Source organism: Solenopsis invicta, chromosome 4 (genome assembly GCF_016802725.1).
Source record: "Solenopsis invicta isolate M01_SB chromosome 4, UNIL_Sinv_3.0, whole genome shotgun sequence".
NCBI lineage: Eukaryota > Metazoa > Arthropoda > Insecta > Hymenoptera > Formicidae > Solenopsis > Solenopsis invicta.
The window spans coordinates 12,035,615-12,052,251 of NC_052667.1; the positions used below are offsets into that span (position 1 = coordinate 12,035,615).

At 38.4% G+C, this 16,637-nt stretch overlaps 2 protein-coding genes across 3 annotated transcripts; both read right to left on the minus strand.

Annotated features, from left to right (window-relative positions):
- Positions 1 to 2,990: 2,990 nt before the first annotated feature.
- On the minus strand, positions 2,991 to 6,513 carry LOC113004505. Its single transcript, XM_026137997.2, has 2 exons — positions 3,193 to 6,513; positions 2,991 to 3,105 (listed from the first exon to the last, which is right to left on the minus strand). The coding sequence occupies exon 1, from the start codon at positions 5,517 to 5,519 to the stop codon at positions 4,062 to 4,064; it is 1,458 nt and encodes a 485-aa protein (XP_025993782.2). The 5' UTR covers positions 5,520 to 6,513; the 3' UTR covers positions 2,991 to 3,105; positions 3,193 to 4,061.
- Positions 6,514 to 11,133: 4,620 nt separating this feature from the next.
- On the minus strand, positions 11,134 to 16,242 carry LOC120357551. 2 transcript variants are annotated; one of them, XM_039448253.1, is made up of 3 exons: positions 15,798 to 16,242; positions 11,576 to 14,109; positions 11,134 to 11,387 (listed from the first exon to the last, which is right to left on the minus strand). In XM_039448253.1, exon 2 carries the CDS (start codon positions 13,983 to 13,985, stop codon positions 11,808 to 11,810), a length of 2,178 nt encoding a protein of 725 aa, XP_039304187.1. In that variant the 5' UTR covers positions 13,986 to 14,109; positions 15,798 to 16,242; the 3' UTR covers positions 11,134 to 11,387; positions 11,576 to 11,807. The 2 variants fall into 2 exon arrangements, with proteins under 2 accessions (XP_039304187.1, XP_039304186.1); XM_039448252.1 differs by having other exon boundaries at positions 11,134 to 11,402.
- Positions 16,243 to 16,637: the final 395 nt, after the last annotated feature.

Here is a 16,637-nt window from a genome sequence, read left to right on the forward strand (position 1 = left end):
CTCTGTTTTGCTGGCTATCAGTACTATTATTGACTTAACGACTGCGCCATGTTGTGTAGTGTATACTAGTATATGTTTAACAATAAACAAGACTGATATAGACTGATATTAAGTTTATAAATATATTAAACAAATATACATAAGTGATGTCAACGTAGAGCGCGTCCAAAAGCTAAAACAGTTCAGTGCCTCGTGCTCACACTCACGCACGCACTAACTATATTTCATCCGGTGCCACCTATCTATCTTACTTCTACAACATCTACTTATAGTTGAATAGTAAAAGAAATAGTAATTTATAAATTATACTATAAACAACTTTTAATGTTTTGTGAATATTTACGTGGGATAAATGTAAATGCAGAAATAAATTAATACATGTCAAATATTTTTGCTTTTATAAGAATAATGAATGGTCAAAAAATTTTCAGGATTTGTTGTAAAAATTTACAAAATATTAAAACTGAAAGTTTATAATATAATTTATAAATTACTATTATTTCTACAATTATTTAATAATGAATAAATTAAACATAATTGATAAATAAAAATTTTCAATTATGTTTAATTTATTCATCATTAAATAATTGTAGAAACAATAATAATTGATAATTTTTATATCTTCTCTACATGTTACTTGCTATTTACGAATCTCTTCAATTGATTTAACGTATTCTTTTGTGGATATATATTTTTATTTGAATGTATTATCTAAGAATTTAGAACATGCATTTTTTTACTTTTATTTATAACTGGAATGATTAGAATAAAGACAATATTTTAAGATACATACTTATCAAATATATATATAGTTTTTAGGTCGTAATGAAAATAAGGAAAGTAGCGGATTGGAAAGTGGATATCTTCCTGCTTTATACACTTTGCAATAAGGTTTCCAATGCGTTAAATTAGATTTCATAATTGTGCTGCCACTGCAGGAATTCCATATACTTTGAGCACCCTTCACTCATGCATTTAAGCACGACGTTGCGGAAGTTAATCACGTGGTATACATATACGAGGTGTGTTCAAAAAGTATCGCGAATTTTGTGTTTTTTCAAAAATTATTTATTTATTCATGAATATCTATTTTGTCCCCTTCAAAGTAATCCCCATGAGATATTATACACTTGTGCCAACGGTTTTTCCAATCTTCGAAGCACTTCAAAAAATCATTTTTTTTTATCTTGTTCAGCTCCTCCTTCGATGCCGTCTTTATCTCGTCAAGCGTAGCGTAACGTCGTCCTTTCATGGGCCTCTTCAGTTTAGGGAACAAGAAAAAGTCACAGGGGGCCAGATCTGGGGAATACGGTGGCTGCGGCATCATTAGTGTGTTGTTTTTGGCCAAAAAGTCGCGCACAAGCAACGATGTGTGAGCAGGGGCGTTATCGTGGTGCAAAAGCCAATTTTTGTTCTTCCACAAATCCGGGCGTTTCTGGCGGATTGCTTCGCGCAAATTGCGCATAACTTGCAGGTAATATTCCTTATTGACCGTTCTACCCTGTGGCAAGAACTCATGATGCACCACGCCCCTGCAATCGAAGAAAACTGTCAGCAAAACTTTCACATTCGACCGAACTTGGCGCGCTTTTTTCGGTCTTGGTTCGTGCGGCAGCTTCCATTGAGATGATTGAGCTTTGGTTTCCACGTCATAACCATAAACCCACGATTCGTCACCAGTTATGACCCTCTGGAGCAAATTTGGGTCGTCGCGGACAGAGTCCAACATCTCATTAGCAATGTTCATGCGATGCTGTTTTTGGTCGCAATTGAGCAATTTTGGTACGAATTTCGCGGCGACCCGTCTCATGCCCAAATCATTGATAAAAATCGAATGGCACGAGCCAATCGATATGTTTAGGTCCTCAGCAACTTCTCTAACGGTGATTTGACGATTGGCCAATACCATTTTCTCCACTTCATTAATTTTTTCGTCTGTTGTTGAAGTGCTCGGGCGTCCGGCACGCTCTTCGTCGTTCACATCTTCTCGGCCTTCTGAGAACATTTTGTACCACCGATAAACGTTGCTTCGGTCCAAGGTAGCTTCTCCGTATGCCACAGTCAACATTCGGAATGCATCCGCGCACTTAATTTCGTTTTTCACACAAAATTTGATACAGGTTCTTTGATCCATTTTTTGAATAGGTAAAAATCGAAGACGATCCAAAACACGTGCAAGAAAAGCAGCTGTCAACAATTAAGTGAACATTCAAAATGGCCGAGCTTGTCGGCATAAGTGAGAGACATGAGTACCAACATAACGCCACAAAAAGATCGAAATTCGAATATACGTAACCCGCGAAAATTCAAAATTCGCGATACTTTTTGAACACACCTCGTATAGCTCATGTTTGCGTGAAAACGTTACACGACAATAGGAAATTTCCGAATAACAGTCCATTGTTTTTATGGAGAAAACCGTTCAAAGTGCTGAGTCGCACGTTAAGGGGATAAAATGCTCTTTTGAAAAATTTGAGTTTTTTCTTTTGAGGTGACTATCATCGAAACTATAAGAGATAGAAAAACATGTTTTAAATAAAAGTTGAATGGTTTGAAAAGAACTTTATAACAGTATTTTTATTACTATTTTTTTATTATTTTTAACAGTAGTTAAACATTTTTTTAAAGTCTTGAAACTATTCAACTTTTATTTAGAACATTTTTTTTGCAGTTTAATATTAACTTCGAAGAAAAACAAATTTTTTACATAAGGATATTTCACTCTTATTTTCAAAAAATCCTAAACTTGTAAAATACTTCAACTTACTATTTTTCGCTATAATTATTGCTGGGTATATTTTTTTGTCGATATACGTAACTTTTGTAATACCTTTCTTTATACAAATAACAGTCGATTTGCACACGTAATATATATCATCGTAAAACTTTACTAATGAGAACATTTTGGAATTGTATACTCACCACAGTAGCTTGGAGCAATAGCATCTTGTTCAGAATCTTTATTCTGTGTGTCAGTTGAAGCGACATCATTTTTTTTTTTTTTTGGATTATCACTAGTTATCTGTATATCACAGTATTTGTCTTGTACATTAGTCGAAAAGGAGTTTCCATTCTGATCAATAGAAATCACTGGTATCTCAACATCTATAAATAAATAAATAAAAGTAACATATAAACATTTAATATTTATCTTCCTAACTAGCAATCAAAATATTTTGAACTTTTACTCACCACAGTAGCTTGGAGCAATAGCATCTTTTTTAGAATATTTATTTTGCGTATCAGTTGAAGCAAAATCATCTTTTTGTTTTGGATTATCACTAGTCCTGTATATCACAGCAATTTGTCCAGCATTGTTTCTGCGTTGCATATAGATGCATTATTAATATCTTGTGTGGTATCTTAAACTCAAAGTAGCAGTTACCGTTTTGTTTAAAATAGGATTGTGTTTCTGTGGCAATTTATTGTCTTACAATAAATGTTCATTTTCTAGTGGAACATTCTATTAAATAAAGATATTTGAATGTCATTCTCTCAATAATCAAACTTTCAAAAAACAGTAGTTATATGGCACCAAAACTGTATAATTTTAAGAATCTAAGATGGGCGATAATTTTCGACAGTTTAAATGCTGCAGGTTTTCAACAAGCACGACCCTTATATGTCGATAATAACAAATGGACGAGACGGAGATTGCAAGTGCAGTTTTCTACTTTCTTCATGATTCTCTTTCAGTTCGCTCAATTCGTACCCTTTTTTTGTCGAACTCGTACCATCTATCGAAAAATCTCATTGACTGCCGAAAAATTCTTTGTAATAATATATATTTATTGATCCCCTTAGGGCTACAATCTTTCAAATGCGATACAACCCTTAACCTGAGCTTAAACGCTACCTTAAGACTATCTTAACCTATCTTAAACCTAAAGCGCCCGCCACACACACACACACGCCCAGGACCTCCGCTTCCGTCGCAAGCCAACTGTGCCATCTTGCCTTCCTTTCTTTTTACATTCTATAACAGCATTCTCAGGCTTCCCATTCATTCCCACTTTCATCCCTTACACACATCCATACTTCCGCCCCCTACACACTCCCTCTCATCCCTCCCCCTCCTTCGCTCCCTCTCGTTCCTCTCCCCCCTCCCCATATCCCCTGTCCGACCCCTCTTCCCTCCCTCCCGCCCCACCCCTCTCCCTCTCCAACTCTCTCATCCAATTCTCTCCCTCTCCCTTCTCCCCCAGAATCCAACTAAATACCTCTTGCCAACTCTCCCCTCCCCTCTCCCTCCAGCTTCTGCATTCCTCCCACACATGCTCCCATGATTCTATCCCTCCTCCACACAGCCTGCATCCCTTCTCCTCCTCCCCTCCCCAATACATCCTTTCTCTTATCTCGTTCCCTAATCTGAACCTCGCTACCCTCCTCCATCTACTCTCTCCCCAGCCCTTCTTCAGGTATTCCGGCAGGCCTTTGCCCTTTACCTCCCCATACCACCTATTGTACCTGGAGCTTCTTATTCTCTCCCACCTCTCCCTCTCCTGCATCTCTCTCTCCTTCCTCTCGACTTCCTCCCACACCCCTTCCCCCTCCTCCTCCCAACCTCCCGCTCTTCCCGCCCCCACTCCTCTTTCCTGAAAGAACTCTCTTCTCTCCTCTTCCCATTTTGACCAAACCCTCTGCTTTTCTGCTCTCCCTCTTATCTCCATCAAGCACCTCCTTGCCAAGTCCCCACCCCTCCCTTCCTCTAACCTTTTCTCAAAGCCCCACGCAATCCTCGCTGCCCTGCTCCTCATCATCTCCCTCTGTAGCTCCTCTCTCACCAAATAACCCGGCGTCCTCCCCTCCACCCCTAACACCCATCTCAAGAATCTCTCGTGCACCCTCTCTATTCCTTCCCTCTCTTTCCACCCCCACACCTCTGCTCCATAACCCATCACTGTCCATACCAACCTATCAAACAACCATACCCTCCTGCCCCAATCTTTACCAAATCTTCTCTTCCCAATCCCCCATACCTGTCCCATCGCGCTTGCTGCCTTTCTTATCCTTTCTCTTAAATGTGCTTCCTGCCCCCCGTTCGTCTGGAACCTGTATCCCAGATAATCAAACTCCTTCACTTCCTCTAGCCCCCTTCCCTTCCATTTCCATCTCACTCTCTTCCATCTCCCTCCCCCTTTCCTAAATCTCATCACCTTCGTTTTTCCCGCGTTCACCTCCAGCCCCTTCCTGTCCATATAGCACTCTAACCTCTCTATCATACTCCTCATTTCTCCTTCCTCCTCCGCCAACAGGACGATATCGTCCGCGTACGATAAGGAGTATATCCTCTCTTCTCCCAATACTACCCCTCCCCATCTCACCTTCCCCATCTCTTCCTCCAGGTCCGCCAGCACTAGGTTGAACAGCATAGGACTGAGTGGACAACCCTGCCTCACCCCCCTCGCTGTCCAAAAACTTCCCCCTTCTTCGTCCCCCACCCTCACCCTACACCTTGTTTCCCTTAGTAACTCCTCCACTCTCTCCACCAGTCCCGTCCTCACTTCTCTCCCCTTCATTGCCCCTATGACCGTTTCCCTGTTTACGGAGTCGAATGCCGCCTTCAGGTCCACGAACAGAGCCACTAACCTATCCTATCCTTTTTCCCCAGTTGCCTGTTTATGAGAAAGTTCAGGACATATATATTGTCCACAGTCCCTTTTCCCTTCCTAAACCCTACCTGCCCCTTCTGAAGCATCTCCCCCTCTTCTGTTTCCACTTCCAACCTCCCCGCTAATACCGCCGCGTATATCTTATATAACGTCGGCATTAGTGTCACCCCTCTATACTCATTTACCCTTTCCCCTTCCCCCCTCTTAACTATAGGGACTATTACCCCTTCTTTCCACACCTCCGGCCACCCCTCCCCCCTCCACACCCTATTGCACGTCCCCCATACCCAGTCTATTACCCTCTCCCCCCCGTACCTCCATACCTCATTGGGTATCCTGTCCATTCCCACCGCCTTCCCATCCTTCAGTTTTCCAATCACTCTCACTATTTCCTCCCTTCCTATGTCTTCTTCCCCTTCCGACCTGATCCCTCCCCCCCTTCCCAACACCACCCTTCCTTCCACCCCTCCCAATAACTCCCTGAAATACTCCTCCCATTCTGCCATCTCTATATCCTTGCTCACCTGCTTCCTCCTCCTCCTTTCTCTCCTCACCACTTCCCAGACTTGCCCTTCCCTTTTCGCTTCCTCCACCACCCTTTCCCATCTCCTATTTTCCTCTGCCTTCTTCCTCTCACATAGTTCTTTGTACACTTTCTTCTTACCCCTATATTCCTCCCCACCTCCTCCTCTCCTTCTCCAGTCTCTCAACTCTCTTCTGACCTCTCTCTTCGCAGTCCTGCATTCCTCGTCCCACCACCCCTCCTTTCTCTCTCTTTCCTTCTCTCTCACCGTCTCCTCCACCTCCCTCAGCGCCTCCCTCACTTTGCTCCCCACCGCCTCCAAATCCTCCTCAATTCCCCCCCTCCCCTCTCCACCTCCCCTAACCTTTCTTTAAACCTCTCTCTCCCCTCCTCGTTCCATACCCCCCTACTAATTCTATTCCTCTTCCCCCTACTCTTCCTTAACCCCCTTTCGTCTTCCTTCAACCATACTACCAATGGCTGGTGATCTGATTCTACGTCGTCTCCCACCTCCATCCTACTAATTTCTTCTTTATCCTCCTCCCTCACCATCACATAGTCGATCACCGTCTCTCCTCTTCCCCCCGCGTATGTCCACTCCCCTCCCTCGTCTCCCTTTATCCCTCCGTTCAGGATAATCCAGCCCCTTTCCTCTATAAACTCTACCAGCTTCTTCCCTTCCCCATTTATTTTCTTATCCTTCGATCGCCTGCTTCCTTCTTCCCTGTCTTCTCCCTCCAGCCCTACCCCTCCCCCTCTCTCCCCTGTCCTTGCATTGAAATCCCCACCAATTATCACCCTCGTATCCTGACCTCTTTCTTCCATCCACTCCTTCAATTCCTCCAGCTTTCCCTCCATGTCTCCGTTCACATACACCCCCACCACCCTCCATCTCGTCTTTCCACACTTCATCTCACCTACTACGATCCCCTCCCTCTCTTCTCCCCTTTCCTCCCCCCTCCTACCACCAACTCCTTCTTGACCCCCATCAGCATTCCCCCCGTCGCCCTCCCCTTTTTTTTTCTTCTTCTCGCCTCTTGCCACTTCCACACATACCCCTTCGGCAGCTTACCCTTCACCCACCCCTGCGCCTTTCTCTCTACCCACGTCTCCATCAAAACTATGACATCCCACCTCTCCAAGCCTCTCCAAAATTCCTCGTCCTTTCTCCGCAGCCCTGCCACGTTCCAAAACGCCATTTTCACCCCCTTGCCATCTCCCTCTCCCTGCTGCGCTCCCCCCTCCCCCAGCCTCTCGCCCTCTGCTTTTCTCATCCCTCTCCTAGGTCGTCCCCCCTTCTCCTCTACTTGACCCTCTCCTTTCCTTCCCCCGATCCTCCTATCTTTCCCTCGTTACCTCCCCACTTTCTTCCCGTCCTATCCTTCAACCCCCCTTCTTCCTCATCCCAAAACCATCATACCCCGTTAACCGTCATTCTGTTATCTCCCGCCCATACTCTGGCCCCTCTCCTTTCCTCCTCCCTCGCCATCTCCCTGATCCTCCACCTCACTTGCCTTTCCTTCCACGTCAGGTCGTCCTCTATCCACACCTTGTCTCCCCTCAGTCCACCTTTCTTTTTCATTACCTTCCTTTTCTCGCCTTCTGTCCTGAAACTCACTACCTGCTCCTCTCGCCCGGTTTTCACCTCCCTCACTTCCTCCACCTTAACCTCAGCCCCCACTCGCTTTAGTATCTCCTCTACTTTACATTTCACGTCCTTCCCCTCTGCTTTGTATCCCTTTATCATCACTCTCCTCTTTCTTTCCTTCCTATCCCTCTCTTCCCACATCTCCTCCATCTTCCTTACTCTCTTTTCTAGCCCTCCATCTCCCCCTCCTCCCTCGCCTCCTCCTCTTCCGCCCTCCTCCAATTTCCCTACCCTCCGCTCTAGATCTCCCACTCCTTTCCCTCCCCCTCCTAACCTCATGCCTTCTTCCAATTTCTTCTCTAAGTCTCCTACTCTTTTCTCCATCTTCTCTCTCTCTCTCCTCCACTCCTCCTCTCTCCTTTTCGCCTCCTCTAGCTCCCCCATAATCAGTTTCATTCTCTCCTCCATCCTCTCCTCTAGCCTCTCCTCCCATTTTTCCCACCTTCCCATCATCTCCTCCATCCATCTCTTCATTGCCCCCATCATCTCCGACTGTCCCCCGTCCCCCTCCCGCACCGGCGATCGCGACGTCTTTTTATTCCTCTGAAAAGCGTCCCCTACCTCACTCCCGTCCTCCCCCTCCCCTCCTACCTCTATGTCTCTTTTCCTCTTCCACATCTCCATCCCCCCTGCCGTACTCCCGCTGCGTCCTCTCCCTCCACCTTTCAACACCATCCCCTTTCCTGTCGCCACGTCTTCCTTCACTCCTTTCTCCATTTTCCCTTCCCTCCTCCCTCTTCGTTCCAGTGATGAGCCTAATAGTTTATTATCTCCGTAGCTATTCGTGATGATTACACAATTTGTCTGTGCTTGCAGCCCGATTATCTGATACTTTAGGTAATATAATATAAATTATTTTGCAGAAAAAAAAACGAAAAATTAAAATAAAAAATAAAAATAAAAATAAACTGATAAACTATCTTCTCATTTGTTATTATTACTTATTACTTATTACTTATTACTGCGATTTGCTTGTGTAACGGTCTGTTCAATGTTCCGACTCTCTTACCGCTTTCCGCTCTCTTCCTTCTCAAGTCGCCTCTCTCTCACTACTGCCTACTCTCTGGCCGTGGCCGTGCGCGCGCGCGCCTCTCCGTCCGTGCCACACCGTTTGCTTGCTCTCTCGCCTCTTCTGCCTCTGTGCCCCGAGCTCGCGCTCGCGTACTCCTTTCCCCCTTCCCCTCCCTCCTCTCCTCTTCACTATTCTCTCTACCACTCCTAACCTCACTCTTGCTGTTCTCTCGCTCTACACTCTCTCTCTCTCATTCACTCCACCCAATCTCTCTCCCCTCACTCACTCCACCTTTCTGTCCCTCTCACTTTCCTTCCACGCACTCCGCTCTCTCCTTCCACTCCCCGCATACACTCCACGCCTGTAAACCCAAAACCTTCTAATCGCACTCTACTACTCTCGCTCGCTCCGGAAACGGAAGTCGAAAAATTCTTTGTAACGTAAGATAAAAAAACTAAAATAGAATAAAATCACAATGTTAAAACTTTAAAAAAAGAAAGTAAATATATTTTAAAATTCTACTTACCTGATAAGTAGAAGAGAATAAAAGGTTTAAAAAGAAAGATTTGTAAAATTATATTTGTAATTTGTATATAAATTTTTCATTCTATGACCTCCGAAGAGGGTCATCAGTTCAAAAGTCATCAATACCAGGTAAGAAAAACTGTAAACATTCCCATTACCTTTTTAGCTTAAATTTGTTTTTTCTTATGACTATGGCATGTTATGGGCAAAACCATAAATTTATAGGCTATTTATAAGTTATTTATAGACATTAATATATTATAAACATTTAAGGATATGTAATATTTGTTATAGCTATTCATAATCATATCTGATATTTATGATCACTTTAAGCACGAATCTCAAAAATTATACTGCAATTTCATTGGTTTAGCAGGATTTTAAGAAAACTTGATTTCCTACTTAAAGTAATGTTAAATATATGAATTGCTTATAAATACCGACCTTAAGCATCTTAGTGGAATTATATCATAGATCTATATATTTTGTAGAGAAGAAATAGTGTTCCTGACATCTGTTTTTGAACTCAGCTAATTAATGTAACAAGTCTTAATTTATAAGAAATTGGTCTATCATAATTCATTATTCTTTTTACATTCTATTGGGACTGGTCAAATTGTTAAATATATTTCTTAAATGAATATTCTTAAACTCTGATTGGTCAATCCTCTTATGCTTTATGCAAGCTGTGTTTGGGCCCTGAAGTATATCGTTATATATTAGGCTTGTTTTCTATTCCTGCTCTAGACTGCACTGGAACGTTCCTTCTTGCTTCCACTAACTTTCAAATATATATCTATTTCATTTTAAGTGCACACTAATTCAGGGAATTCAAGAACAGAAAACAAACGGATTATTGCATTTTTGTATAAACAGCAAATAAACATGAAATTTAAAAGTTGCGTTATGCATAAATATATTTTTATTACGGCACGATTATTCTATATACTATTTGTTAGAATAATATGGATATCTGTTGTTTGACATTGATAATAGAAAAAATTAATCATTAAGATATTATTAGGAACATATGCCAATAAGCAGTGTGCATTGGTGTGTTAAGACATATTTCAAATTTACTGAAAATAGTTAATGTTTTTAAAAGAGTCCAACACAAATGTCACAATATATATTATAAATATGTTAAGTGTTCAGCATTTCTGCCTTGCAAATGTTGTTATAACATGTTTTCTAACCTTTTGTAATAACCCATTATTATTTTTACAGAGTTATTGTAAATCCTTCACCAATGTATTTCAACAAATCAATACTAAATATATATATTCAGTTTCCTAAATGTGAACCATTTACAAACAACTCGATAAGAATTTAATAATTTATTGCGAGGTAAATCACGAGAGGTTAGAAAATATTTCATAACATGATATTTGCAATGAATTCCAAGTTCAATCTCATCACCAGTCAATACATTTTTTTAATGTCTTAAACAATTTTTTTTCAATTTTTTTGTAAAGCCTATTTTAAAGATATTTACTATTCTAGAATTTTTGCTCGATTGTACATTTTATAAAACGTATATATTTTATAAATAATTATCTGATTTTTATAGCAATTTTCAATTTTTTATTATTTTTTGTTCTTATACAATTTTTTATTATTTATATTTAAGTTAAAATATTACTTTAACTGATAATTTTAGTAATAAATTAATATGTTTACCTGTAACGCTATTGCGGTAGTTTTGTGGTGACTTCGTGGCTGAAAAAGTAATCTTTTTTCTAGGAGCCTCACAATTTGCATTTACAACTTTTTCGTTGGTAACTGCGAAGGCTTTAGGTAACTGTACGTTTGGTTTTTTCGGAAGCGTATTTTCCTTTTCTTCTTCATCGTTTGACGAATTACTTGTAGCACTTGTACTTGTGAAGTTTGGCTTCGATGCATTGTGCAGGAATGTTGCCTTTTTCTTTGTACAGCTCTCTGTTTCATATGATGAATTGCTGTTACTATAATATTTGCGATTACGTTTAGATAATCGTTTTCCCAAAGCTTTTACATTTTTTGATGGAAAATCCGATGAAATTTCGGCGTCTTTCAAATTTGACTGAGCTGTATCGAAATCGTCTAAAAAATTGGTTTTATGTTAAAATCCAGTCAATTATCGGCTTTTTAAAGTCATGATTTAATATAAATTGAAATAGAATCTTTAATGAATATGTAATATATTTCAAATCATTTAATTTTATTAATTATATACTTAATTTAAAATATTCTTCGTTATATTTTGTATTGCGTACCAAACGTGCTGAGGACTCTGCACTTGTAGATCTTCCAATGTTTATTGGGAAGTGTTCTACGAACAACATTTTTCTTGGGGAAAGTAGTATTGGGCCAGCAACATGTATCCATTGATGTACAAATCCAAAAATCTGGCACAACTTCTACAGTGTTTTCTTCCATAAAATGGACAATGCAAAATCGTGAAGACATCTATGTATATAGTGAAATATTTAAATAATTAATAGATAATTACTGACTGTGTATCAATGGAAATATTACGATATTGTTGTGGCGATGTTCAAAAATAGGAAGAACGACGCCTTTATTTTTTATATTTTCAATTGAAAACGATCTCAAAGAACTGTATTCGCCAGGAAATTGTACTATTCCGAAGCAAGTCGATGGTGCTGGAGAATTAAAAAACGATTTTCCATTTTTCGCAAGTTTGCCAATAATGACAATACTATTATTACGATGGCAAATATTTTCTACCATAACAATACTATCATCTTTCATTATGCAGCAGTTGTTAGGAGCTTTTGTAGTAATTGTAAAATGTTGGAATTGAATCTTTGTATACATCGGCGGTCTGCAATCATTTATCAAGAGTCCATTGTAACATTCTCTTCTTAATTTATAGGTATTAATGCGATCGATAATTTCAACGGTAACACAATTTCTTCTTAATTCAGAAACTCTGTTACTTATTTGCTGAAGAGGTTTATCACTTTTTCTCACAATTTTCTTGATTTCTTGCAAGTAGTTTTCGAAAATAAATGCGGAAAATTTGTCTAATGCTCCCCATTGTAAAGCATCATCAGCCAGATGTAACAATCCATGTGTATTATATGTAGCATTGTTTATTCCATACAATAATAAAAAGTCGGTAAAATACTCTTGTAATAAATTTTTTGCGTACCTGTTTTGTTCTACATCTATTTCAGGAGTTGCTAAGATACGTATAGCTATTGATAATTTAAGAAAATGCTCATATATGTCCTGTCTTACGACTTTACGAAGAAGTCCAGTATACAAGAGAAATTCTCTATATTCGGTTGCCTTCATTCGATCAAGCTCATCTAATGCTCTGGGTTTTCGAGCAAATTCTAATGGAATGTGTGTTCTTAATGCAAGTTGTCTACGTGAAATCTCGAGAACTTGTTGTGTTCCCAGTTTCATTGGATTTAATTTTCCGGTCATTAATTTCAGCATTTTTTTCACTTGTCCCAGTAGTACCAAATGCATATAATCGTGGGGGAATTGGGAAATCATATCTATGTTAAGTTTTAACAAGGGACTTACTCCAGTATGGTGTTCAATTTGGGTTTGATTGATAAATGTTTCTTTGGTACGCAACGAAGCATTCATTTCTGGAAATACTACTTTTCCTTGATAGATACCTTTAGTCTCACATTTTGGACACCCATAAAATCCGCTATGACTTTTTATAGAGCAAACATAAGCTCTCGCAGGAGCGTCACATATGAAGCAATCAATTATGAATGGAATGTTCTTGCCAGCATAAGTAAAGCCATTTTGAATTAGGTTTTCAGCTTCTTCGATAAACATTCGTAAATATAATTCAATGCCTGGTGGTTTCCCATACCCGTGAAAGGCTCCAATTAAAAATGGTCTCTTATTTATAAAATTTCTAAAACTCCCAAGAATAGGCCATAGTTGGCTCTTGGAACTTTTAGCAAGAGGTAGTCCATCTATATTAACAGATAAATGTACTTCTTCTGGTAGACACCTGAGGCCAACATTGAGTTCAATTATATGCTGCAAGCCCTTTTCTATTCCAAAATGACAGTACAGTCCATGTTCTATTTGAATAACTTCCGATTTTCTAGGTGTTTTTAAAAGTGTTCGACCATTTTGTGGAAGGCTCTTCATACAATTTTCGGTTCTTAATACGTGTAAAAGATTAGTTACGGCAGATATACATATATTGTTTGCATGACTCCATTGCACTAGATTTGTCTGCAATCTACCAATATTTATTTTGTTATCAACATCGCGTTCCGATTCCATTGAATCTTCGCTATCGTATTCGTTCGGTAAGATTGTTTCTTCTTCTTGTTCCATATCCTGCTCTTCTTCTACTTCTTGTTGCTCTTCTTCTACTTCTTGTTGCTCTTCTTCTACTTCTTGTTGCTCTTCTTCTACTTCTTGTTGCTCTTCTTCTATTTCTTGTTCTACTTCCTCTTGTATTGACCGATTACAAGCTTTATTGTAATTGAACGGAATGTCTTCGTTTATTTGCAACTGTCTATCATTACTATTATTGTCACACTCTGACATTCTCGTTTCAGATAAATTTTCTGATTCTTGATAGTTACCACCAAGTTCAATGTCCTGTAACATTTCTTTTATAAGTCGGCCTCGATGCCGACGACTATAAAATTTTTGTTTCTTTAATTTAGGCATGATTCCGTATTTTACTTCAGAAGAAAATAATTGGTGACAAAATCTATTTCAATTCAAATAACGTTTTTGTGAACGTGACAGTCAATATAACGTTTGCGTATGAAGAACTTGCCGTCTGTAAAACCTGCCAATTTAAAAATTGACGTATATTTTTTAATCGTAAAAGTAATTGTATATTAATAAATCTTTAAGTTAAACGTTTCGTATATATTTAATTTGATTTCATAATATAATTGAGAAAAAATTACTTAGTTTAGGAATATATATTTGAATATATTTAAATAATGTAAATAATTTATTCCAATAGTATCTTCTAAACATTTATTTAAATCTAAATATTTAAGAATAAAAAATTTACATTAAATAAATTAACATTAAATAAATTATTACTTCAAATAAATCTATATTTCCTTGATGGATGACAAAATTATTTCAATTAAAATATCGAATGTAATTCTGTTAAAAAATATTTACTTCATTGAAATAACTTTTGATCAGAATAAGTTATAAAAATATGCTTCAAGATATAATTTTAGAGAAATAAATGCATATGCTGTAATTAAAAAACTACTAAGAATACTATAATTTAAAACTTTAAGAAATGAACAGTTTGGTTTTAATTCGTGTAGAGGAAAATTATTGTTGAATTTCAGTATTGGTCAATTCGAATATAAATATTTTCAATATATTAAAGTTTACTGGCTCGAATTAATTGATAATGAAAATCCATTATAAGTTTATTTTAATTTCTTTTTCTTTCATGACAATGATGCTTTAAAGTTCATTTTCGCATTTAGGACAAATTTTTTTAGATAATTATAGGAACTACTCATAATTTGTTCAGGTCATCCAATATATAGTGTACTTTATTTATCGTAAAAGACAAATTGTCTTAAAGGTTTATGATTATTTGCATATGCTGGCTCATACAGATGATCTGAATCACCGAGTGTATAATATGCATAAACTTTAATTTTTTTCCAATTTACAATTGTAACATTATAAATACAATTATGGATGCAAGCATAATAATATTCAAAATGTAACAATAAAAGTTAACCCTAATAGCATACAGAATTGAAAAAGAATTCAGATTTATGTCATCAATTATGAATTTGTTTTAAAATGCAAAAAGAATTATTTTTCTGACTTTTCAGAGAAAGAATTCTTTTTGCATCTCAAAATGAACTCAGAATTGATGACATAAACCTGAATTTCTTAAAAATTCTTTTTGAATTCTCTGTACTACCTGGGAAGTGTAAAAAGAAATAGAAATTTGTGTCGAGGCTTAACAAAAGAGAAGAATAAGAAATTAAGACAGAAAATACATTTTTAATCGCAAGCAGTTGATATGAAAATTTTTCACTCCTAAGCATTAATAATTGTAAGGATAGTTTTCAAACATAATTTGTATAACTGAGTTATTTACGTAATAGTGGTTGAATTTAAACAAAAAGGTAACAATAATTTATTATTAAACTTTTACAGGTGATTACTTTCCCTGCACTACATTCACACATTTTGGTTTAAACAGCTAATTCTGTTTAGTTTAAAAATAAATAATTTCTATCCTTTTGATTAAACTCAACTTTTCTTTAGTAAAAAGGTCATTTTTCCAAACACCATAATAACATGTGTACAGTAAATTGCCATCGCCAACATATGCACGTGAAAATTAACGTGGGTTCAATATAGGTTAGGTTGTATTATGTACATTCCAAACAGCACACTTTATCCAAAGGATGTTCTACGAACATTCTTAGGAGGTCTGTGCTATGGGATGCGATTTACAATTACGATTTTTTGTCTTACCTACGATATATTCTTTGCTGCGAGAGGTTAATATCCTCGTTTCTCTGTTTATAAAACTGGCACAGCATATACGACAGGACAAGTCAGAAATAAGGAAAGCCACTGTATAGAAGCCGTACCGAACACAAATTTAATACTCAACACACTCAATAACGATCGAATAAAGGCCTAAAATAAGCCACGCGCCGCAAGAACGTTGCAGAGGTAAACGAGTAAACATACAGTGTTCACGGAGAAACGACCATGCTTCGTTTAGCTTATAGTGATCTCGTGGGGGAACTCGAGCGCATCGTTGCGTCACTGTCGTTCCCCCGGCGCACAATCTATACTCTCTATAATAGCGACCTTAGAATTAAAGTATAGTACGGTCTCGCTCAACATTGTAATAATATTCACACAATTATAACGCAATGTGGACAAAATTGAATTTATTATTTATTATAATGATTATTTAAAGAATATGTGTATATATATATTTATATACAGGATGTCAGGTAATTACCGCCCCTGGTATTGTGGATTGATAGATCAAGTGAAGCTGAGCAGAAAAGTCTTTTACCATTTTTTAATATTTGCCATAGTTAACGAAATAGAAATTAATAAAGTCTGCAAATAAGCACGTATCACGTGCAATGACCGCCTGCCAGTCGCCAAGACGTAGGCAGCCGCGGCTGTAGGCGTGGCGCGATGCGGTGAGGAGGGAAAAACAGCAGTAGCTGCGGCCTGCGAGCGGCGCGGCAAGGGAGAAGAAGGCTGCTCTGGCTGCCTACGTCTCAGCGACCGATGGGCGATCCTTGCGCGCGGTGATACGCGCTTATTCGCAGACTTTATTAATTTTTA

Bases quoted from the DNA above. Each gene is read 5' to 3' on its own strand.
- LOC113004505 (XM_026137997.2), bottom strand. From the start codon at position 5,519: ATGAAGGGGAGAGAAGTGAGGACGGGACTGGTGGAGAGAGTGGAGGAG.
- LOC120357551 (XM_039448253.1), bottom strand. From the start codon at position 13,985: ATGCCTAAATTAAAGAAACAAAAATTTTATAGTCGTCGGCATCGAGGC.